General features: G+C 37.3%; 4 protein-coding genes across 4 annotated transcripts; 2 read left to right on the top strand and 2 right to left on the bottom strand.

The window, feature by feature from the left end:
- Positions 1-27: 27 nt before the first annotated feature.
- On the bottom strand, positions 28-3,112 carry LOC110773590 (protein POOR HOMOLOGOUS SYNAPSIS 1-like). The gene is made up of 8 exons (XM_021978113.2): positions 2,618-3,112; positions 1,807-1,923; positions 1,598-1,663; positions 1,334-1,437; positions 1,020-1,219; positions 825-877; positions 596-623; positions 28-283 (listed from the first exon to the last, which is right to left on the bottom strand). The coding sequence occupies exons 1-8, from the start codon at positions 2,978-2,980 to the stop codon at positions 225-227; spliced, it is 990 nt and encodes a 329-aa protein (XP_021833805.1). The 5' UTR covers positions 2,981-3,112; the 3' UTR covers positions 28-224.
- Positions 3,113-3,804: 692 nt separating this feature from the next.
- Positions 3,805-6,714, bottom strand: LOC110773588 (protein POOR HOMOLOGOUS SYNAPSIS 1-like). Its single transcript, XM_021978111.2, has 9 exons — positions 6,391-6,714; positions 5,938-6,054; positions 5,746-5,811; positions 5,479-5,582; positions 5,173-5,369; positions 4,940-5,044; positions 4,798-4,865; positions 4,602-4,629; positions 3,805-4,126 (listed from the first exon to the last, which is right to left on the bottom strand). Exons 1-9 carry the CDS (start codon positions 6,697-6,699, stop codon positions 4,068-4,070), a joined length of 1,053 nt encoding a protein of 350 aa, XP_021833803.1. The 5' UTR covers positions 6,700-6,714; the 3' UTR covers positions 3,805-4,067.
- A 2,694-nt stretch (positions 6,715-9,408) lies between these two features.
- On the top strand, positions 9,409-13,204 carry LOC110773593 (anthranilate phosphoribosyltransferase). The gene is made up of 10 exons (XM_021978117.2): positions 9,409-10,395; positions 10,471-10,628; positions 10,710-10,793; positions 10,898-10,950; positions 11,040-11,121; positions 11,443-11,550; positions 11,874-11,997; positions 12,154-12,239; positions 12,332-12,639; positions 12,903-13,204. The coding sequence occupies exons 1-9, from the start codon at positions 9,531-9,533 to the stop codon at positions 12,551-12,553; spliced, it is 1,782 nt and encodes a 593-aa protein (XP_021833809.1). The 5' UTR covers positions 9,409-9,530; the 3' UTR covers positions 12,554-12,639; positions 12,903-13,204.
- A 5,514-nt stretch (positions 13,205-18,718) lies between these two features.
- On the top strand, positions 18,719-19,649 carry LOC148297802 (polygalacturonase-like). Its single transcript, XM_088248374.1, has 3 exons — positions 18,719-18,853; positions 19,134-19,280; positions 19,524-19,649. Exons 1-3 carry the CDS (start codon positions 18,719-18,721, stop codon positions 19,647-19,649), a joined length of 408 nt encoding a protein of 135 aa, XP_088104500.1.
- The last annotated feature ends 4,501 nt before the right edge of the window (positions 19,650-24,150 follow it).

Here is a 24,150-nt window from a genome sequence, read left to right as displayed (position 1 = left end):
CACTACTGGTCAAACAAAAATAGAATTAAAAAAAACTAATAAATTTAACTGAAAGTGTTAAGAGTGTATAGCAGAAGACATGCAAAAGATTTGCATGAAATAAAAAGAGACAGAGTTATTGCCACGATATCATTTGAATAAGAACATGTTCTGGGCTGTAGGTGACAATCCCACCTCCTGGCTGGGCAACCGGAGAAGAAACGCTAATGCAGGGCCATGAACAATCACAGCATTGAATCGCCTCCTATTTCACTGATAACTTTCTCCACTTGAAACAACATATCTGGAAATAATAGGGAAGAAAGAAAGAAACTAGAAACAAATTAACATTTCAAGTAAAAGGAATATACCAAGCAAATTTGTCCAGAGATGATAGTGCTTCTGAATGTGACGGTGTTCAAATTTTTAGCATAGACATCAAACTTAAGTTATTATCTACATGTGATGTACAAAGGTGTTTGCCATGAGCAAGGAACAAAGACAGATATGGCATCAGGCATAACAAGCTTGCAACAACATGTTTCATTTGCAGAACATAACTTAGTGTAAAAGGATTCATCAGAAAAAATATTATTTATATAAAACTAGAACCTACCTTGGAAGGAAGCATCTTCCATATATCTCTGCAACACAAAAAACATTTATGTTAATACATTGGCAATACTTCTGTAGAACACATCAATAACTCTTGTACGCAAATACACTGTTGACAGAAATAGCATTGCAATAAATCCATGCATTAATAGGCACAACATAACCATTGCACATTATGCTGACCAATAACTTTCTTTAAGACCATCAAATTAAAGTGTTAAGAAAGCTACCGCGATTTGGGATTTGAGATCGACTTCCTGTGATCCAGTTGGTTGTGTTGCCACTACATCATTCAATCAAGGAAAATGGTTAATCAGTCATCAAATGCAATCAGAAAAAGTTTTCCTGTTTACTTTCAAGGTAACCAATCTACCTGGGCCAATTATCCCCAAAAAATAAAATTTAACAATAATAATGAAAGCTACCTTGTTCAACAACAGGGCCACAGTTGCTCAGAAATGAGGTGAAACTTGGAGGCAAGGCTGCAAAGTTGCTCTGGAAGTTATCAATAGGCGTGAATTCTTGAGTGCATGAGTATTGCTCAGCTTCATTATTCAACAATCTTGGTGATATTTTAGGCGTATAAGTCTGAACAGGAGTCATGGTAGTCAAGTCCTTGCAAGCCCTGAAAACACAGAAAAACACTATCACCACTTCTCTTCGACTTGTTTATGGAAAAAATATATCTACTTTTAAGGGGAAAATGAAGTATTTTAGGAGATTGTAGTTTTGATTTTACAGATTGAGGGGTCTATTAGAGGATGTGAGCTCAGACTGTGATGAAATTTCAGATCCAACGTCAGTATTAACAGGTTCAGTATCCATCCCTTCCTTGCAGATACCCTGAAAAATGGGCCAAGCATATAACACCAACATTGCAGGATAAATGAAAAAGGTCTTCTCCACAGTAGCATGACAATGAGCATAATACGTGTTCCCTTTTTTCTTTATGAAATCTCTATTACAATAACACACTTTAAACTTCTGACAGTAATGGCTTCACCTTCAAAGCATTCATGAATTTCTCTGCCTCATGGAGAGACAAAAATCGAAAACCAAATTTCTGGATCTGCAAAGAAGATGTAACACAAGGACATTGTGAGTTTCGAATTATTTTGTCCCATGTAGCCTAAAAATAACAGATACAGCGTATCATGCACAAAACTGAAATCTAAACGTATTTATATTTAAAACAAAGAGTGAGCAGCTTGCCTCGTCCGAACAATCTCTGTAGCTGACAAAGATGGCTCTAGTACCCCTGGCAGGAAATCCAGACATGCATGAAACCTGAGGCCAGATAAAATGTAGCTTGGAAACATAGTGCTCCTCCTGAATCATACCAAATTATAACAATTCAAAGAGTCGCAACTTGTAAAAATAACTACACAACCTTCTATCGCACTGTACAAACGTGAAAATTGAAATTACTGTACAAACAAAACAATCCAACGCTCAGTAATGCGCTAAACAACAGCATGCTATTTAATTAACAAATCACAAACTTCCTCTAACTTTTCTATCTTCCAGAATCGCGATTATCATAGTTTTTTCTGCCTTACTTCAATGTCAAATTGTGATTATTCAGATCGTTAAATAATGCTTCCAATCACCAGGAAATGTAAAAGAGCTAGGCCACAATGAACTCACAGTGTCCGTACAAGTTGTACCCAAAAAAAACTTGTAATAATATAGAAAATTGAATATTTCCAGAAGGATCTAAACATTTAACTCAATATCACACTCTCTCCATTATATCATTCATTGCTCAGGCCATTCAAATTCAAATAAATTCTTCACCAAAAAAGTTCATATAAATTCTCAGCGCTGTTTGGTCACAGTGGAGACGTGATATGTAGACACGCGAAAGATACTAGAATTTCACTAGAATTTCAATTCGTACTAGTTTAGTTCGCTTTCCCTTGGTTTTCTCAGCAACCAAACGCAAATCAACAGTTGAAAGAAAATTTCAAAGAGCAAATCTATGCAACAAGACGAGAAGGTAAAGGAGGCAGCGTAGACCCACCAGAATCTTGTCCGCGAAACCGACGGTGAGGACGACGTCGGAGTTGGAGTGATCGCGAACAAGTTGGAGCCGAGCTAAGGAGGAGGAAGAGATCCAGCGGTCAAGTGGCCGTCGCCTTCTGTACTTGGGATCCAGAGGCACGAGATCGGGACACGTGGAGGTGGTCGGAGGAGGAGGATAGGGGAAGAAGAGAGCGAAGTGGACCTCCCACTGCTCCCTAACGGCGCTCACAGTCGCCGTCGTCGGCTTCGTCTGAACCGACTGTACGCTTTCGCATGGTACCACAGCCAGAGAGCGGGCCATTTCTTTCAGGCCCTTTCTCTTTCTTCTCCGTTTCTTCTCTTCGCCTTGGTTTGGGTCCATCGCAACGAAATTCGAAATTTCGAACTGGAGGGGAGAAAGATCAAGTATGAATTTAGGCTGCCATGAATTTATATGAACAGACGGACAGATGTCGCTGTGTGATTGGTGTATGCTGGACCTGGGTCGTCACGTCCCGCGCGTTTTTTGAGTAATGAAGTTTGTAATCTTGGTTACCACACTTGCTCATTTGGTGAAACTATTTTTCCATTTAATATTAACTTATTATTTTTTTCAACTGTATTTGATCCAGTCATCAAATCAGGTGACGCCCATTGTAATTTGTTGCAAATTTGCAATAGCATTTTTAATCTGTTTGAAAAAACTAATAGAAATTTTAAATTTTATAAATAAGTAGAAGAATGATGTATTCTTTACAGTATTCTCTTGTGTAAAACTGTACTATTTTTTTAGGACTGTTCAAAATCACATCCAATCCACCAAAATTAATCAATCTAATACACTCCAATTAAAATTTGATCAATGTCGATAAGTTTGGCGGCTTGAATTGGATCCTTAAATTCGCTTCACTCCGCTATTGATTCATCTTTGTGAAGGTAAGTATTGCATTCATATGGTGTTTTGTGGTTGAGAAGTTGAGTCTCCTTGAGTGGTTGTTATAAGTCTTTTATTACCAAGGTATTTGTTTGACATGTACAAGCATGATGCATTACTAACTAAACAAAAAAAATAATGAATAATAAAAATTGAAGTTTAAGATTAAATTTAAGACAAATAAACAATAGCATCACAAATCCACCTCATATATGATATTTCAATAAGCAAAAAACTATTACAAAGTGAATACAAATCATATCATTAAAAGAAAAGAGATGAAATAAAATTGGTTAAAGCATATCCCGGAGGACCTGCAAAAGGTTTGCATTATATTGAAACAATAAAATGACAAAGCTTTATGGACAAAATTTCAGAGACAGAGCTATTGTAGGATTTCACTTAGCTATAAAACCCTATTATAAGAAACTTGAATACTGTTCGATACATTCGAAAATCAGAGAAATGGGGAACAAAGTCAGGAAGAACCAGAGAAGAATGCTAACTGATTTAGATGATACAGGGCCATGAAAAACTACAGTGTCAAATCACCCCCCATTTCATGGATAACTCTCTCCATTTTAGTCAACATATCTGGAGATAACAGGGCAGAATAAAGAATCAGAAACAAATTAGCATTTCAGGTAATAAGATATATGGAAAAGACCTTTTATCCAAAGATAGTAGTGCTTAATCAATTTCAGATATTAGCAGCTTCTGAATCTGGTGGTGTTCAGATTGTTATTGTGTATGTAGACACATCAAACTAAAGTGACAATAATAGCAGCTTCTGAATCTGGTGGTGTTCAGATTGTTATTGTGTATGTAGACACATCAAACTAAAGTGACAATCTACAGGTAGGAACCATCAAGCTCCTACTTAAGTGACAAAAAGCAGAATATGTATTTTTAATAACACGATGAACAAAGTTTTTTGCCATTGAGGAAGTAATAAAGACAGATATGGCACATCAGGCATAACAAGTTTGCAACAAGATTTAATTTGCAGAACATAGCTTACCTTAAAAGGATTGACCAGGAAAAAAGAAGAAGTAAAAATAGAACCTACCTTGGAAGGAAGCATCTCTCCCATATCTCTGCAACATAACAAACTTGTATGTTAATACATCAGTAGTTTTGCAAAACATCAATAACTCTTATATGCAAATAGTCTGTTTACAAAGGCATTGCAATAAACATTACATTATTTTACTGACCAAGAACATTCTCTAAGACCAACAAGTTAAAAGCAATAGAAAAGATACCGCAAGTTGGGATATGAGATTGACTTCTTGTGATACTACTTCCTGCGATACAGTTGATTGTGCTGCCACTACATCATTCAATCAAGGAAAATGGTTCGTTACATGGAATCAGAAGTGTTTACTGCTAAGGCGTCGAATCTACCTTGTTCTACAACAGGGTGAGAGTTGCTAAGCCATGAGGTGAAACTAGGAGGCAAGATTTGGGAGTTGAGATTGACTGCCTCTGATACAGTTGATTTTGCTTCCCCTACATCATTCAATCATGAAAAATGGTTCTTCACATGGGATCAGAATAAACTTTCCTGTTTACTGCTGAGGCAAACAATCTATCTTGTTCAACTGGCAGAAAATAAATCTATGTATAAAAGAATTTACCTTGTTCAACAGCAGGGTGACAGTCGCTCAGCAATGAGGTGAAACCTGGAGGAAAGGCTGGAAAGTTTCTCTGGAAGTTATGAATATTTGTCACTTCCTGAGTATGCGAGTATGGCTTAGCTTCATTATTCAAGCTTGGTGATATTTGAGTAGTACAAGTCTGAGATGGAGGCATGATATTCAAGTCTGTGGAAAACCTGAAAACACAGCAAAACCCTATTACAGATTCTCCTCAACATGTTTAGCATATATCCCCTGCAAGGGGAAAAATGAAGAATTTTAGGAGATAGCTAGTTTTGTTTTTACCGGCTGAGGGGTATATTAGAAGACATGAACTCAGACTGTGCTGAAATTTCAGATCCCCAGTCAGTATTGAGAGGTTCAATATCTCTCCCTATGTTGAAGATCTCCTGAAAAAACAAACCAATCTTTACACCACTCACCATTGCAAGACAAAGGATTAAGTCGTCGGTGATGGTAGCATGGCAATGAACATTGTACATTTTTCCCTTTTTCTTTATGAAATCTATATTCAAATAACACACTGTACACTATTTGAAGTAATGGCTTCACCTTCAAGGAATTCATGAATCTCTGTGCCTCATCAGCTGACAAAAATCGCAAAGCAAATTTCTGGACCTGCAAACAAGACATTGTGAGTTTTTAGCACCAAATGACAGAGAATGCCCATCACACATGAAGTTCAGTTATTATATATAAATAAATTCCACAAAAAAAGAAAAAAAAAAGCATTGAGCAGCTTGCCTCGCCCACACAATCTCTGTAGCTGATAAACACGGCTCTGGTACCCCTGGCAGGAAATCCAGGGTTGCATGAGACCTGAGGCCAGACAAACTGTAGCTTGGAAACATGGTGCTCCTCCTGAAACATGTTCAATCATAATCACTCAAAGATTTATCAAATAAAATATGCCACTGAACAAAAGAAATAACATATTGAGCGAGCCACAGAAAAAAGGCCTCTAAGTTATATTAGTATCTAGATTGGGAAAAATCATGAAAATTAGTACATTTTATTCGGACAACTTGTGTTCAAGCATTTGAAATATCAAAATGAAAAAAATCAAGCATGAGTTACTTGGATTTGAATTCCTACTTATCCGGCTCCGATTTTCCTTGGTTTTCTCAGCAACCAAACGGAATCTACAGCTGAAAATGAACAAGACGAGAAGGTATAAGCGAGACAAGGTGGACTCACCAGAACCTTGCCACTGAAACACACAGTGAGGAGGACTTCGGAGATGGAGTGGTCGTGAACAAGCTGGAGAAGAGCTGGGAGGGAGGAGGAGACCCAGTTGCCAGTTGGCCGTCGATTTCTGACCCTGGTAGGCAGAGGGACGAGATCGGGGCACGTGGAGCTGATAGGAGGGTAGCCGAAGAAGCGAGAGAAATGGACCTCCCACCGCTCTCTAGCGTCGCTCAAAGCCATTTTCACCGTCTTATTCTCTCTGCGTTTCCTTGTTAAGAAAGAAAGAGTGCCTGCCATTTGTTCGTACTGGGTCGCCATTTGTTTGTATTGTATATGTACACACACTGGTCTGTATTTGCTTGTGTACTGGGTCCCGCGAACCTTTTAGACGTCCATGGTCCCACTGTGATTGTCAACTAATCAATTAATCCAATTGGCAAAGGCAGTTGGTTCAATGGAGAAATTATACAATAGTACGGTAGTACCATGTGGCAATTGACACGTGGTACTACGTTCCACTGAACTTGCGACATGTGGATGTAATAAATTTCTCTCTAACGACGTTTGTTTCTCCAAAACCTCCGTCTCCTCCTTCTCTATTTCTGCCCTCAGATCCCGTTTTCTGAAAACTCAACACTACTCCAAATTTCAGTCGGCAGTTTACCCATGAACACATCACTTGTGCATATCAAGTTTAGAGCACCCATTACCTGTCAAAGATTATGAGAGAGAGAATAACAAAATTTCCAAGAGGCCCATTAATTAGAGATCTATGAAGAAATTGAAGAACTTTGCCCAACAAATCCATTACCCACAATCTTTGGTGGTCTATCACACCATCATTTCAGGCAAATTCATTATTCAACAAAGACCCATCAAAGATCATGGGTTGATCATGGTTGATTTCTAAAATAAAATAAAAATTATGGGTTGAAAAACACCTTCTCTTGGAGAGAATATAAAAAAATTCATAAATTTTGGCAATTTTCAGTGAGAGTTTGCTTCAAATAAATCAACCGCTAAAAGAAATAATCTTGGCTTTTTGCATCATGTAACTCCGTTGTTTTGCATCGGAGCTTTACACAGAACACAGATTTTTAATTTGCATTTTCTTCTTCTTCTTCTTCTTCCCTTTTCTGGTACGCAACTTCAAGCTTTTTTTTGGGGTCAAAGTCGGCGCCTTCAAATTTGAGTTCAGTCTCTAGGAAGAATAGCAAAGAAACAGAGGATTGGAGAAGGCAAACATCGTCACGGAGAGATTTATTACCATCCACGTGTTGCAAGCTCACTGGAACGTAATACCACATGTCAATTGCCACGTGGTACTACCGTACTATTGTATAATTTCTCGGTTCAATGGGACTCATTTACATATTCAAAGAGAGGTGACTCAAGCAACCAACTAGCTGAAGCTAGGCTCGAGAAAATCCTAAAGAGTAAGGTGGTACAAGGGCTTTTAGCGAAACAACCAAACCCAAATATTAAAATATTATACTACGTAATTAAGGTCGGGTACAACATCGATACATGATTTGGATAGATAGTAGGTTCTTATTAGGTTCATTGGTACAAAAATTACTTAATTCTTTACATTTTTGTTTTGAAAAATTCTAGGATTGCATTCATAATTTAGCCAAAAAAGCCACTAGCCACAAAGGGTCATTACAATAATGTAGCGATCTAACATCAAAATTAAAACAATCTAGGACTCCTTCACTAAGGATCACAGATGATCGAAGAAACTCTGACATAGGCATCACAACTAACGGAGCAAACTCAGAATAACCAAAACTATATAAAGCTTAAAAAAACCAAGTCATAACAATATAAATAAAACTCTCACAAAGGAGAGGTGAAAAACTCACACAAAAAAAGGTGAAAACTACACAGAAAACCCAAAAAGTCTCTACGAGTTTTTCCGGACATAAAGAAACTGCAAAAAGGATGGTGGTAGAGATTCGACACTGAAACACAAATGGAGATCCGATGCCGAGATGCATCCACCTGTGATGAGTGGAGGAAAATCTTTACAAAACGAACACAAATGGAGAAAACCTTCTGTGTCTGAAAATTGAGGAAAATAGGAGAACGGAGAAAGAGGGAGAGGGGAGGAAGAACAATGAATTCTTCCCCTTCAAAGTGAAAATGGATGTAGAGTGTTTTTTTTAGAGAGAGGGAGCTAGGGTTTTCTCTTGATTCCTTACATTAACTAACTCACATATGAAGTCATTCTCATTAACTAAGAAATCACATGCACAATGTGTTTTTAAATTTTCATTCACCTATTTTCAAAAGAAAATATGCATCTCTTTATTTATAGTTGTCCTCCGCTTAAAGAGAGAACAAGACATTAACCAACTGCACTTTTTAATTCTTTTAATTTATGGTTATATAGGACACCCTTTTTTTTTGTGATGATTATTTTTATTTGATAAAATCACACAATTTTCGTTATTACATCTATATATCTATATTTCAATATATTAAAAAGAAGATGCTAAAACAGTGAAACTTCAGAAAATCATGAATACTCTATTTCTAAACAATCACATTTTAACTAACATCACATCGTTACTCTATTTTCATCTGTTTGTTTTATTTAGTTTTATCTTATCTTTTGTATATAAAGTAATAATTTTTATAAATAGACTCATTTTAACATGATAGAGCATAAATAGAGAAAAAAAACCTCTCAATTAGCTTTGTTATGTGTGTTACAATTTTTTCCCTTAAAAATATATCATGAAAGTATTAGACTTGAAAGATGGTTTTTTTTATATAAAATGTCATGTTAAAGTGCGTTTATTTTTATAAGAATAATGCTAGGGATACCATTTATTTATATCATATTTATGTACCATATATATAAATATGGTACAAAATACAAATAAATTGTCTCCCTAGCATTATAAAGGTATACCTATTTATAGTCTTTAAAATATCTAGTCATCTTTATTTTTTATTTTTGAAAAAGCGGCTTCTATTTTTGTCAGCTTAAAGGGTAAGCTTTGAACGTTGAGAAAACTAATAAATAAACAAAAGGATTTGGGGTGCATTGGAAACATCAATGCTATCGCCAGTTTTGCGACCTTCCCCAAGTAAGCAGCAGCTGCAGAAGAAGAAGAAAACACAGCTGCCAAAAATCAACCATGAAAGCTCTTCTCAATCCAGAACCTTCCGCTTTCACCTCCATATCTTCCATTTCCACCGCCAAACCTCGAAACCCCCCTCACTCTCATACCCAAGCATTCCTCAAGCTCCCTGCAAACAACGGCCACCTTTCCAACGGAAGAAGACTAGCCTTGACCACCAGAGCCACATTGGACTCGGTCAGGATCGATCAATCAGGGATTTCAGAGACCGATATCCGAAATCCGACGGTTTCTTCGTCGTATCGGAGCTCTAATCTTCCGAAGCCGAACCAGACGGTGCTGGACGCTCAGGCTAGGGTTTGCACCGGCCCCACCCAGACCAGACCTCTGGGAGAAGACCAGGCCTTCAAGGTTCTCGACACGATATACAGATCAGTCAAGGGAGAGCTGATAGATGAAGAGCAGGTGTCGAAATCACAGCTCGGAGCATTTTTCGCGGCAATGGCAATTCGCGCAAATGCTTTTCCGGAAGGGACGCAATGGAGCGAAGGCGAGAGTCGCGCAATGAACCAGTTCTGGCCGCTTCTGGTTCGAGCTCTTCCGGCGGACGTGGTGTTCATAGCGGACCCGGAAGGCTCGTTAATGGGCACGGGAAGCTCAATTGGGCCCCAATTCGTCGGTAACGGCACGAGGGAGATGAGATTGGTCGGTGTCCTCCGGGAGGTCTTGGCCGGGGGCCACCTTGGATTTGAAGAAGTTCAAGGTGTTCTGCGAGATGTTCTTCCATTGAAATCAATGGAGGATGGGACGTCCACAGGTGTAAGTGAAGCATTGCTTTCGGCATTGTTGATAGGCCAGCGTATGAACAGAGAAACTGACCGCGAGTTGAAAGCTTACTGCCTTGCATTTGATGATGAACTTGGTAAGCTCTAGTCTTATTATTATCTCGATTAGTTTTTCCTTTATTTTTCGGAGGATGAACTGTTGGTGTATTTAGGTGCCACTCCAATTGCTGATGTTAAGTCTCTCACTCATTATGGCGAACCTTATGATGGAAACACACGTTTCTTTAGGAGCACATTGTTTGTTGCTGCAGTTCGATCCTGCTATGCGGAATCCTCCTTGCTTCATGGCGTGGAATGGATGCCACCCAAGGTGAGCTTTCAGCTCTGCTGAACTCATTGACTAGATAATGGAAAATAATAAGGCTCGAGTACTAATGTTTCTGTTTTCTAGGGAGGTGTTACTGAAGAACAAATGCTTAAGTTTATGGGGGCAAATACAAGCTTAACCCCATTGCAGGCAAAAATGCTTCTTGAGGTATCTGTGGTTCTCATAAACAGATTTCTTGCTTTGCTTACCCATTTTCATTTCTTTTTAATGTCTTTTGGGTTGTGGTTAAATTCTTTGATTTGTTATTTCAGGATGACGAAATTGGTTTTGCCTATATAAGCCAACGTGAAGCCTGCCCTTCTCTGTGTGAATCTCTAGCCATTTGGCATCTTCTGGTTAGTAAGTACTCTAATTGGGATGAAGCTGATAACAAGAATTCTATGATTTGTGCAGGTATTCATTAGTTAAGTTGAGAGAGCATATTAAGAAACGCCCCCCACTGGCAACAACCGAAAAGGTTCAGCAATTTGTGAAGGTCTGTCACATCATTCTTTGCTCTATAAATGTTTTAGTAATTTTTTATCCGTGCTATTCTTAAGAAAATGTTGAAGAAATCCTTGACTGGCATTTCAATGCAGAGAAGTCTAGGATGCATCTACTATCTCAATACTTGACTTCCATACAATTGATTTATGTACTTTAATTTCTTAAACATTAGTTGGCAACAACAATATACCATAGTGACATAATGTGTACATGCCATATTCTGCGTTGATTAAAGTGACAAGTTCCCAGCATTAACATGAAAATTTCTGCTGCACTTTACATAGTGAAATATGTATTATTTTCTCAACAGGCCCGTGGGAAGGAAGCAATTGTCACTGGATTTTATCATGAAGGTTATGAGGAGCTGGTCTTAATGCTTATGAAAAGAAGAGGTGTTAATTCTGGCTTGGTTGTGAAGGTTGGAACTTTGCCAATTATGCAAGAAGTGTATGAACATTCACATATGAAAATTTGTTATTTTCTTAGGCAGCTGTAGGCACTCCAAAATAGTCATCGTACACTCCTCTCCAATGTAAAAAATAAGAAAGGGATGAGTGAATGATGACTATTTTGCAATGCTAATCACAACTCCTGTTTTTAATCACAAAACTCAATGATAATCTGCTATTTGAAATCATAGATATAGTTAAGAAGTAAGGAACATTCACATAAATAAGTTCAGAATTTCTATATCAACTGAGTTATTCACATAAACTAATCTTGACTTTACTGTTATTGAAGGGTGAGGAAGGAGCCCTCTCGATGACAACGAGATTACGATCAGTAAATTCATCAAAAGGAATTCCTGTAAACTACTGTTCAGGATTCCGCTCACTGAGCATGGCATCTGCTTGTGAAGTTGATGGTTTGTTCTTTAAGTCATCTTATGTTCTGTTCATTTTTTCAAATGGTTGTAATTTCCAGTTTTAAGCTTTTTAAGTATTCATGTTGCTGCTCAGATGTTGAGGTTCATGCATCAAGTTCCTACCATTGAAACTGAAGCCTAAAAGTTGGTTTGCAGGGGTTTCACGCGAGAGTTTTAGTCTAGAGGTTAATGCCAGAGACTACGGTTTTGAACCCACTGACACTCCAAGAACTGATAGATCGGTACAGTTCCTTGATCCCCCGTCCCTCTCCTTTCCCTCATTTTTAACAATCCAGGGTTTTATGACAAATAATTACATTTTCTGCAAGTTTAGGTCTCGAAGAATATAGAGTTGGGCTTAACAGCACTTCGTGGTAACAAGGGACCAGCTTATGATAGAATAGTCTTAAATGCTGGAATGGTTGATCACTTACTTGGATGTGATGGTGCAGAAGACATATATGTGGCCCTAGATAGAGCCAGAGAAGCTATTGACAGTGGAAAGGCTCTAAAAAGGCTCTTGGATTACATAAAGATATCTAACGAAGTGAGATAGCCCCCAGAATTTGTTTTCAAGAGATAAGTATATGTTGTGATAAAGGAGGAGCAGAGGGATAGGTTCTAGTATTTCTCAAACTACAGGTAGGCTCATTTCTTTCATCACAAATACTTAGTTATCAACTTATCGTGTATCCCCTTGAGACACTCATTGATTGTAGATAAAACTGCAGTTGCATATGTGAAAGTTTTCTCACATTTGGTTCATTTAGCGTAATGCCAGACGCATCATATAAAAGTCCTACGAACCGATTAACTAAATGTGATATGATATGTTATACGTAGGTGCTAACTGTGGGAACATGGAATGCACAAACACTAACGCACACGTCATTATTATCTTGTAGGTTGAAAGAAGGCCTACTTCCCAATGTTTTGTACGTGTGGTGGAGAAATGTTGTAAAATTTTGCTCGTCTATGCTTTGATTTGTTATTTGAGTTGTAAAATTTTGAAACATATGTACCTATGCGGCTCGCCAATCCAAGAATAAAGGTCAGGTTGCAATGACGGGGAGTGAAAATACAAAGTGAAATTTTTTTTCAGGGTCGAAAAAATACGAAGTGATTTGTACGGTGTCTATCAGCTTGATATGATAACCTTAAAAGAAGTTGCTATTCATGAAGAAAAGTTATTTTGTGTGTTTCGTAAGTTGGTTGTTCTTGTTTGCGTTTGAAGGCAAGGGCCCAGCCCTGTCTAGGTAGGGTTGGAGCCCGGATCAAACCATTTAAAATGTTTAAGTCTATTGATTTTCTCACATTCGTTGATGGTGAAATTGAATCTCTCAAATAAGCTCATAACTCTAAACTCCTCATTATAGCCTATCCAAAAAAAATTCCCTCTTCTCTCTCCAGCCAAGACCCAAGTCCCTTTCTAACTTCATGAGCTCCAATATGTCCTGATATGTCAGTGGCCTCTTTTTCTATTTGTTGCTAACACATATACATATTTAAATCCTTCAGCTTATGTTGCACGGACACGGATATGGGAACATGAAAACGAGACACGGTGACACGGAAAATCTCAAAAAATTAGGATACAAACATGGTTAGGACACGATAATTAAAATAATAATAAATTCTAATAAAATTATAATAGTATATATATATATATATATTTTAAAAACTATACTCAATACTTCAATGTCATAATACAATAAAACAAATTCATACTCATTTGAGTTAACTTAGCATTATTCATCTTTCCCAAAACAAAATAAAGAATAATACACATATTTATTCACACATATTCATAATTCATCAAAAACCAAATTTCACAAATTTTTCGTATATGATCTATCATCTTCAAAATAAGAAAAACGATTTCCCACTTCATAAAATAAGAATCGAGTTTGCATAAATAAAAATAAATAAAAAACAAAAAGAAACAAAGTGAATGAATTACCCACTCAAAAAGATGCTTCTCTCACAATCAAATTGCTATCAATATCCTTAGTCAACCAAAAATATTAGCTCTGCCATGAAGGAACAAAGAAAAAAAAACATATTTTAAAAAAACATTGTTTACAATTTTAGCCCACTTTTTAAAAATATTTCAAATATGTCTACATAATTTTCAATAATTATGTTTTGACCCCAGTTTGTGTTTTATAATTTTTAAATGGTCCCTGCCGGGTCTTGACTTCAATTGACTGTGTCCAAAAGTGTCTTGACCATGTTCAAAACGTGTATTGACTGTTGACTTGTGTCTAACGCATGTCCAAGGCGTGTCTGACACCCCCACACTTCGGCCTGATGGAGTGTCTGTGCTACTACATAGCCTTCAGCTATAAGGTTTTGCTGCCACAACCTATTTCCATGCTATAATATTTAGAAGCTCTATAATTCATAAAAGGAAAGCTAATTTCCTAATTGAACCCAAAATTAAAAAGGAAAGTTTATGGGAATATTATATAAGTTACGCTCTACTATCACATATAGCTATTGCTATTAGGATCTTGTGGAAACTAATTCTCATTTATGGATTTCCAGTATTGAATTACAACGTAAAGATGCAATAATTGCTAATGATGAGGAATCCACTTTTACAATGTAAACACGAGTGAATTGTGGCTGGTCTTAAGGATAAGTTGTCAGGTGTTGTACTTTAGGGAACCTTATTAACACTCCCTCGCAAACTTGACTCGGGTGATGAGACAAGTTTGTTGGACAAGATACGTAACTGATCCTTGGATAAACCCTTTGTGAAGACATCAGCAAGTTGATCAATGAAAGGTAAAAACTGAACGCGATGACTGTCAGAGGCAATGCGCTCTCGAACAAAGTGTAATCCAAGACAATATGTTTAGTGCGAGCATGACAAAAGGGATTCACCGCCATGTAAGTTGTACTCAAATTGTCATAGTAAAAGAAGACGGGAAGATGGAAAGGAAACCGTAATTCACGAAGTAACCTTTGAATCCAAATAGAGTCTGCACATGCATAGGCAAAAGTGTGATATTCAGCCTTGGTACTTGAACGGGACACAATACGTTGTTTCTTTGCACTCTAGGAAATCAGATTGGGACCGAAGAAAACACAATAGCCCGTAGTGGAACATCGAGTATCAAGGCAACCAGCCCAGTCAACATTAGAGTAGACATGGAGCGGAGAGGAGAGGGGTGCATGACGAAGTGGAAGACCAAAACCAACATCCCTTAGAGATAGCGTAAGATACGTTTGATAGCGTCTATGTGAGGGGAGCGAGGACCCGCCATGAATCGAGAGACAAACTGAACTGCAAAGGAAATATCCGGTCGCATGAGGGTCAAATACTGAAGAGCACCAATGAACTGACAATAAATAGAGGGGTCAGAAAGAGGTGGGCCAATGTCACGAGAAAGACCTATCTTGGAAGCAACGAGAGTAAAACATGGTTTGCAATCAAGCATATTAGCACGCTGCAGGATATCAAGGGTGTACTTTGTCTAATTAAGATGAAAAGCACGAGAGCCATATGCAACCTCAACACCCAGAAAGTAATGTAGCCTACCAAGATCTTTCATCTCAAATTTTGTACCCAATGTGTGAATAAAGGACTATAGATGAGATGGATAGCTACCAATGAGAACAATGTCATCCACATATAACATTAGAAATATGGTGTGCTTCTTAGCATGAAAAATGAAGAGGCATGCATCAGATCTGCTCTAGGAAAAACCATAGGCTAGGAGAAAGGAACTACACCGTTGGAACTAGGCACGAAGTGCTTGTTTTAAACCATAGATTGCTTTATGAAGTCAATATATATGGTGAGGGCGAGAGGGATCAATAAAGCCGGGTGGTTGAGACATATAGACTTCCTCAGAGAGAGCATCATGAAGAAAGACATTTTTAACATCCAATTGACGTAGTGGCCAACCAAGAGAAACAACGAGACTGAGAATAATGCAAACGGTAGTCGGTTTCACAATAGGGCTAAAGGCGGTTTCACAATAGGGCTAAAGGTGTTAGAATAATCAAGTCCTGCTTGTTGATGATAACCCTTAGCGACTAGATGTGCTTTATAATGATCAATACGACCATCAGAATGACGTTTGATTTTGAAAACCTATTTACATCCAACTGTGTTGACTTGGGGTGGAGGTGGAACCAAAGTCCAAGTGCCTGCTTAATAGGGGAATTAAACTCTTCAACCATAGCTTGTTGCCAATGAGGAGATCGAGAGGTTTGAGTGTAGCACGTAGGTTCCATATCAGTCCAACATAGCTGTGAAGGCAAGAGGAAGCAAGTGCTTAGTAGCAAAATAATTTCGTATCTTGGGCTTGAAAATACCATATTTAGAACGAGTCTAAATGGTGTTGATAGGGGCGACGGGCTCAACAGATGATGGAACATGAGCATCAATGGCAGGAGGATTGGTGGAGGGAGAGGACTCTGGTTCTGCATAAATGGAGGGCCCGCTTGGTTGAAGGGCCAATGAGGGTGCATGTATGTCATGTTGGGACTCAGCACCTGGATCAGAGTTCGATGTTGCACCTGAAGGAATCTCAAGAAAGGGCTCATGAGTAAGCCTAAGATTCTGCAGCGGAATGAAAGCCATGTTTGAATGAGCAGATGAACCATGAAGGACATGATCGGAATATGGGAACTCAACTTCATTAAATTTAACATGTCGGGAAATGTAAACTCAGCATGTAGAAGGGTGAAGGCACTAATAACCATGATGGTGATCACTGTAACCAAGAAAAACATAAGCAAGAAAACGAGGTTGAAGCTTGTTTGTAGTATAATCACCCAAAAAAGGATAATATAAACACCCGAAGTGTGGAGGACTAAATAATCAGGAATTTTGCGAAATTTTTTTTGGTAAAAGGAAATCCATTAGAGTATCGAGGTAGGAAAACGGTTGATCAGATACATGGCTATACATAAAGTTTCAGCCCATAAATAGTTAGGAAGATTGGCTGTGAAAAGTAGAGTGCGACCCATTTCAGATTTATAACGATGCTTGCGTTCTACAAGGCCATTCTGTTGGGGGGGGGGGGGGGGTAATGAGGGTAAGAAAAACGGTGATGAATACCTTTTTTAGCACAAAATTGACAAAATAGAGTAGTATTAAATTCTCCTCCTCCGTCACTCTGAAACTGTTGAATAGAGAGAAAAAATTGGGTTTCAATAAATGCAACAAAGTTTTGAAAAAGAGTAAAAACTTTGGATTTATGCAACATAGGGAAGATCCATGAGTAATGGGTAAAAATCATTAGTAAATAACACATAGTAACAGAAGCTAGACACATAGGCACTATAACAATGTTCATAAGAGGAAAAGGAAAGACGAGTGGACTTGGCCAATGCACAATGATTACAAAAATTATTACAAGAGAAATTAAAAGGATGCCAACATGCGAAGCACGTGATTAGACGGATAACCTAAAAGACGATGCCAAAGTGATGACGAAGCAAACAAATAGGCAAGAGCAAATTTGGAGCCGGTGAAAATTGTGGAGGCAAGGACCGGTGGGATAGGATATAGACCATCTTCACATGGACCCTATAAGAGAACATTATCAGTTTTTAAATCACAAATAGCAAAACCCCAAGGAAAGAAAGTAAGGCTAACAAGATTATCACAAGTGAATTTGGCGATATATAATAATTGTTTACGCAAGGAGGGAACAAAAATAACATCAGAAAGAAGAAAAACAAAGGAACCAGAAGAAAAGGATACGTTACCAGAGTGTGTTATAAGCAAAGATTCACCATTATCAATAATGACTTGGTCATTATGCCTGGGAGTAGAATGCGGAGGCATAGAGCGGGCATCACTTGTCATATGATGAGTGGCACTGCTGTCCAAATTCCAATTTGTGTCTGAAGGAGAAGCCATGTGTATACCAACAAAGAAGCAAGAGAGATCTTCTTCATAAGAGCAAGTGGGGAAGCAGGTTGAGATATGGCCATTTTGCCTATAATTCCAACATTGTGGATTTGAGTGGCGAACTGATAGTGCATGGCCTAATAGGCTTGAGCTGGTATAATTATAGGATTGGTTGTTTTGGCGAAGGCAGTCCCAAATCTGGCAAGAGGTGGACAGGCCAACGACTTGAGAGAGAACGAGTTCAGTGAAAGTCGCACGAAGAAGACTAACAAGAGTTTGATCAGTCTGCTACTATTGAGTATACTGTGGATTAGGTGTGGTGGTGGTGGTCGGAGAAGATTCAGAGAGGGTATCTTTAGAGGGAGTAACTGTGGTGGTGAGAAAGGGAGATGGGCAAGGATAAGAGCCATCAAGAAATTTCCAGTAATCTTGGCCAATGAGGAATGACTTAATCTGACTTTCCCATAACAAATAGTTTGTTTCAGAAAGCTTGACAGAGACAAGAGTAGAGATGTTTGGGATTAAGAGAGAGCTCATAGATATAGACGAGAGATTTCCAGAGGATGCCATTGGAAGTTATGCTCTGATACCATGTGAAAACTAATTCTCATTTATGGATTTCCAGTATTGAATTACAACATATATATTGACAAAGATACAATAATTGCTGATGATGAGGAATCTACTTTCACAATGTAAACAAGAGTGAATTGTGACAAGTCTTAAGGAGATGTCGGGTGCTATATCTTTAAGGAACCTTATTAACAGATCCTTCTGTTCTAGTGCCCGAGAACTTTAGCTACTTTGCCATTCTTTTGGTTTCTTCTTCATTGTTATGTAAATAATATGAAGAAAATACTAGTTACACTTTTGATATTCTACATTGCTTCATCTCAGTTGATTGGTTTTGGACATAACCAAATAACATTCGATGTTCTTAAATATGGTGTTGTTGAAGACGGAAAAACTAATGATTCCAGGGTAATACATGCATTTAGTTCTTTCAAGTAATGTTTGCTTGTTAGATAGCTCGACGTGTTTATGTTGTCAAACTTTGTATTTAAACCACATATTCACATAAAATACATGTTCTTCTTATCAATAGTTTGGATGGATAATGCAACAACATGAACATGTCATCATGTTATCCAATAAGGAAGAGAACGTTTTTATTTTTCTTGTTTTATTTTATTTCTTTATTTTCCATTATCTTAAGCTAAAAGGAGCAATCACTTAAGATTGGTTCACTTTGCAAATATAGGCTTTTGTAAAAGCATGGGAAAAGTTATGTGGAGCATCTGATAAAGCTAACGGCGTACCAACGCTTGTTATACCAGAGACAAAAACTTTCTTATTGCAGCCCATCAAGTTTGAAGGTCCTTGCAACTCAAATAGTGTTCATGATCAGGTAACAAAACCATTCAAATTATTTTTGTCTGATTTCAATTGATGCGTTTTTAGTCGTGCAAGGCGAGGCGTAAGCCTTGAAGCCTTTCGAACATGAAATTATGTTAATTAAAAAAATTTATTACATTAAATTGTACTCTTAATTCTTATTGAAAGCATAATAATATATCAAATGTAATAATACATCATTTATGTTATTTGTTGGCACTAAAATTGAACAGATAGAGATAGGTGCAACTTACAGGTGATGTGGACGATCAAGGATCGATTGAGTGTTCGATACAGGTTCTTCCCGTCCTGGGATGCCGATCCTGAATCAAAGGAAGCCGAGGCTCGTGAGGTCAATGACACCGGTGTGGGACCAGCCTAAGACCCTCCGATGCCGAAGTAAGTTTCTTTCTAAGAGCTTTTGCTACTGACAATGTATTTAGTATAAAAGTCAAGCTGAAAAGTCTTACCCCTTGTGTTGTAGTAAATGAGCCTATTTATAGAGGGCATTTAGTATGCTCTTAGTACTTAATTTCGATGTGGGACTCGTGGGAGGGTCCTCCGAGGTTGACACGAGTCTTTGGATATTTAGGGCGGGGCCTTTGAGGTTTGTTCCGCAGAATCGTCAACCCGTACCGATTGTAGGCCTGGCTCGAAGTCATTGGTAGCTGATGCCGATTGGCTAGGCGCTTGGGAGAGCTTACCATTCCACGTGTCACAGTGTGAGCGGAGGGTCAGATATGGTACAAACATTATTAATCTTTTGTTTTTAAAGAAAAATATTTTGGTGCCAAACGCGACGTTCCTTTTAAAAGATGAGTAGGTGTTGCATTTCATCAATGATGTGTTTCAAATTTCAACCAATACATCAATGATGTCGTTAAAAACAAAAAGCACACGTGGTCATTCAAAAAACCTAAAATGCCAACGTTTTATTAACAAAAACCTAAAAACAAAATACAAATTTAGTTATATACCCAATCTTAGACATAGTCTTATAAAGAAACCCTATACCATTTAAAAACTATACACACACACACACACACACACACACACACACACACACACACACACACAAACACAAAAATCGACAGCTGTCGATTTTTTCAATTTCATAGCTATTTTTTAGTTTATTTGTGTGTGTAAAATACCTATATTGACCTTGTACTATGGATTTGAGAGAGAAAAACTAGATTTGCCAAAAAACCAAATCTGCCAAAAAATCAAATCATATTCATTTTCTCCTTTCTCGCTGGTGTTTTATCAGTGTTTGAGCAAGAGGAGCTTCCATTGAAGCTCAGTCTCAGGTCCAACTATATTCTTGATCTTTGATCTACAATTTTCAATATTTCACCTTTGATTTCTTGTTCTAAAATCGTGCTTCTATTCATATTTTTTTTTTCCGGATTGTTTCGGAACCTCGAATGAACCTCGATCATATGCTCTTAGCTCTACTCCTCATCTTCGAGCTTTACTCCTCATCGTCGTCGGCATTATCATCATTGTTGTCGTCGTCGTCGTTTGGTTTGGACTTGAGATTTTTGATCTTTTCCTTCAATTATGTGTTTCTCTTCTGATTTTAGTTGATTTTCAGAATGTATTTGAAGATTTGATGATCGATTTATCTTGTGTTACTATTTTAGTTATGGATCTCATTTTTGTTTAACAATGTACTTCTATGACAGAGTACTAACAACGTACTTATATGACATAATAGTATTAACAATGTACTTCTATGACATAATGGTATTAACAATCTAGGCTCGGCTTGTTTTGAGTTGGTCTGGTTTGTTCTTTTTTCATCTTTTCTTTGGTGGGCATGTATTAGAAATAGCAACATGACAAACATTAATCAACATGACTGTAAACTAACAGTGTTATTACCCTATACTGGAACATTACAGGGGTAGACATGCATTAGAAATATGATGTCATAGGAAACTAGCAGTGTTATTACCCTAGATTGGAACATTATAGGGGTAGATATGCATTAAAAATAGGATGTCATAGGAAACTAGCAATGTTATTACCCTAGATTGGAACATTATAGGGGGTAGATATGCATTAGAAATAGGATGTCATATGAAACTAGCAGTGTTATTACCCTAGATTGAAACATTACAGCCATTAATCAACATGACAGTAAACTAGCAGTTATTACCCTAAACTGGAACACTACAACCATTAATCAACATGATAGTAAACTAGCAATGTTATTACCCAAGACTGGAACATTATAGGAAGACTGGAACATTATAGGGGTAGACATGCATTAGAAATAAGATGTCATAGGCAGGGCCGTCCCTGAGATTTTGAGGGCCCTATGCGAAACTTAAATTGGGGCCTCGCATAATCTAATACGAAAATACTATAAATAAAAATTTGCTATAACTTAATGTCATAAACTATTTTTTATAACTAAAAGTCACCATCAATAAATATGTAATGACAATTAGAAATCAAATTCATAAAAATTTAAATGTTTCCATTTGATAAAGTTAAATGTTTGGTACAAAAATAAGCTCCTTGTGCCCTTATAAGGTCTCTTGTTGCCTCCAATAAGCAATCTGTGTTTAATAGGAAAAAAAAAATTGGCAATCACAAATTAAAGAGTAGTTGCACACAAATGTCATTAACAAATTAGATCATTAAACACAAAAGCAACAACAAAAACATACCTGACTATCCAAAAATCATTCACATTGTATTTGTTGTCTTTATTTGAAGAATTAAAACTATTACGAGAGCTTTTTCCCCAAAAGAAAAAAAAACACAGCCAGTACAATACCAATATCTGAAAATTGATCTTCTTGAATTTTTAGAAGAGAAATCATCAATCAAATGTTCATAATCAAGTTTTTCTAGAAGTTCACTTTCAATTGAAATCAAAGTTAGTCCGTTTAATCTTTCTTGTGACATAGTCGATCGCAAGTATGATTTTAACAATTTTAATTTTGAAAAACCTCTTTCTACAGATGCAACAGTAACAGGAATAGTCAATAGGATTCTATATGCAATTAATGCATTTGGAAAACAATTTAATCTTTTCAAGAAATTTAATATTGCAATAGCTGTGATATTTTCTTTTAGTAAAAGCTCTCGTAAAACTTTCAACTCAACAAATAAATCCTCCCCATCGACATCAGAAAACCTGTCATTTTTCAAAATGCTTTCCAGATGACTACAACAATTCTTCAAATCGCAATCATCCAATGAAGTTAACTTCTCTGAAGTAAACAAAAACCCAAAAATATTCTCATACTCTTGATATTGTTGAAACCTTCTCTGTAAAGAACCAATAGCTTTAAAGGCTTTCTGTTTTTCATAATGATGTAAAGTTTGTAGTTATAATGCAAAAATAATATAAAAACATGCAAATAGATCAACTTCAGCAAGATTCAAAGTCTGGCACTTTTGTTAAATGGATATGCGCTCCAACCAACCCCACCAGACACAGTCTTGTGCAAATGTTCAGCACGCTATACTATTTATACAATTCCTATAATATTAAAAAAAATATATATATATAATATAAATAAATTTTTTTTTTTGGGGGGCTCTGTGTGGTGGCGCCACTTGCACCACCCCAGGGCCACCCCTGGTCATAGGGAACTAGCAGTGTTATTACCCTAAACTGGAACATTACAGGGGTAGACATGCATTAGAAATAGGATGTCATAGGAAACTAGCAGTGTTATTACCCTAGACTGGAACATTACAAGGGGTAGACATGCATTAGAAATAGGATGTCATATGAAACTAGCAGTGTTATTACCCTAGACTGGAACATTATAGTCATTAATCAACATGACAGTAAACTAGCAGTGTTATTACCCTAGACTAGAACACTACAACCATTAATCAACATGACAGTAAACTAGCAATGTTATTACCCTAGATTGGAACATTACAGGTGTAGACATGCATTATAAATAGGATGTCATAGGAAACTAGCAGTGTTATTACCCTAGACTGGAGCATTACAAGGGTAGACATGCATTAGAAATAAGATGTCATAGGAAACTAGCAGTGTTATTACCCTAGACTCGAACATTACAATGGTAGACATGCATTAGAAATAGGATGTCAGACTAGAACATTACAGTCATTAATCAACATGACAGTAAACTAGCAGTGTTATTACCCTAGACTGGAACATTACAACCATTAATCAACATGATAGTAAAGGTGTAGAACATTACAGTCATTAATCAACATGACGTGTTAATGAATTGTTTGGGTTTTTTTATATATAAAATTGGGATGGGCTTGTTTTAGGTGCTTTTTAAGTTTTTTGTGTTGGGCTTCTTTTAAGTTGATCAATGGCAGTCACATAATTTATAGGAACTTCAACACCAATTTCTTATGTAGTAAATGAGTTTTGGGTGTGTTTCTAAAGTGCATTCCATGTGGGTTTTTTTTAAAAATAATTTCAGCCCATATTTTGGGTATATTAGTGAAGCTCCTAAAACAAAATAGCACGCAAGTCTTCTTCTTCCCCACGCAACGCAGCACGCAGCACCTCACCTCGCCGCACACAACGCCTCACCTTGCAACAAAGTGGCGCTTCATAGCGACTTCCTGCGCCTCACCACTGACAGCACCCTAAGCGTGCAACAAGCTAAACAACCGAACGCGCACCTACCCACGCCTTTGAAAACACTTGTTTGTTTGTTTGTTTTTTTTTTTTTGATGAGCTGAAAACACTTATTTCAACAATATGATTTTTCTTACTTATTGAAAAACTGATTAAATTGTTCTTTTTCTCCTTTCCTGTTGGATGTGGTGAGCATATCTTGGGCAAACTGATGGCACCCAAAACATTGGATGCATGGAATGGGTGTGAATCATCGGATTGGCTCCAATTTTTGAATCTGGGCAAT

Source organism: Prunus avium, chromosome 1 (genome assembly GCF_965620075.1).
Source record: "Prunus avium chromosome 1, drPruAviu1.hap1.1, whole genome shotgun sequence".
Classification (NCBI taxonomy): Eukaryota; Viridiplantae; Streptophyta; class Magnoliopsida; order Rosales; family Rosaceae; genus Prunus; species Prunus avium.
The sequence above is the reverse complement of the archived record's forward strand: the minus strand, read 5'-3'. Positions and strand labels throughout refer to the sequence as shown.

Bases quoted from the DNA above. Each gene is read 5' to 3' on its own strand.
- LOC110773588 (XM_021978111.2), bottom strand. From the start codon at position 6,699: ATGGCGACCCAGTACGAACAAATGGCAGGCACTCTTTCTTTCTTAACA. The intron at 5,812-5,937 runs GCAAGCTGCTCA...TCTTGTTTGCAG, and splicing joins ACAGAGATTGTGTGGGCGAG to GTCCAGAAATTTGCTTTGCG. The intron at 4,630-4,797 runs GTATCTTTTCTA...GTTATGTTGCAG, and splicing joins ATCTCATATCCCAACTTGCG to AGATATGGGAGAGATGCTTC.
- LOC110773590 (XM_021978113.2), bottom strand. From the start codon at position 2,980: ATGGACCCAAACCAAGGCGAAGAGAAGAAACGGAGAAGAAAGAGAAAG. The intron at 1,220-1,333 runs GTAAAATCAAAA...CTGTGTTTTCAG, and splicing joins TCTAATAGACCCCTCAATCT to GGCTTGCAAGGACTTGACTA. The intron at 878-1,019 runs GTAGCTTTCATT...TGAATGATGTAG, and splicing joins TGGCCCTGTTGTTGAACAAG to TGGCAACACAACCAACTGGA.
- LOC148297802 (XM_088248374.1), top strand. From the start codon at position 18,719: ATGAAGAAAATACTAGTTACACTTTTGATATTCTACATTGCTTCATCT. The intron at 18,854-19,133 runs GTAATACATGCA...TTGCAAATATAG, and splicing joins GAAAAACTAATGATTCCAGG to GCTTTTGTAAAAGCATGGGA. The intron at 19,281-19,523 runs GTAACAAAACCA...TGCAACTTACAG, and splicing joins CAAATAGTGTTCATGATCAG to GTGATGTGGACGATCAAGGA.
- LOC110773593 (XM_021978117.2), top strand. From the start codon at position 9,531: ATGAAAGCTCTTCTCAATCCAGAACCTTCCGCTTTCACCTCCATATCT. The intron at 10,396-10,470 runs GTAAGCTCTAGT...TGGTGTATTTAG, and splicing joins TGCATTTGATGATGAACTTG to GTGCCACTCCAATTGCTGAT. The intron at 10,794-10,897 runs GTATCTGTGGTT...TTGTTATTTCAG, and splicing joins AGGCAAAAATGCTTCTTGAG to GATGACGAAATTGGTTTTGC.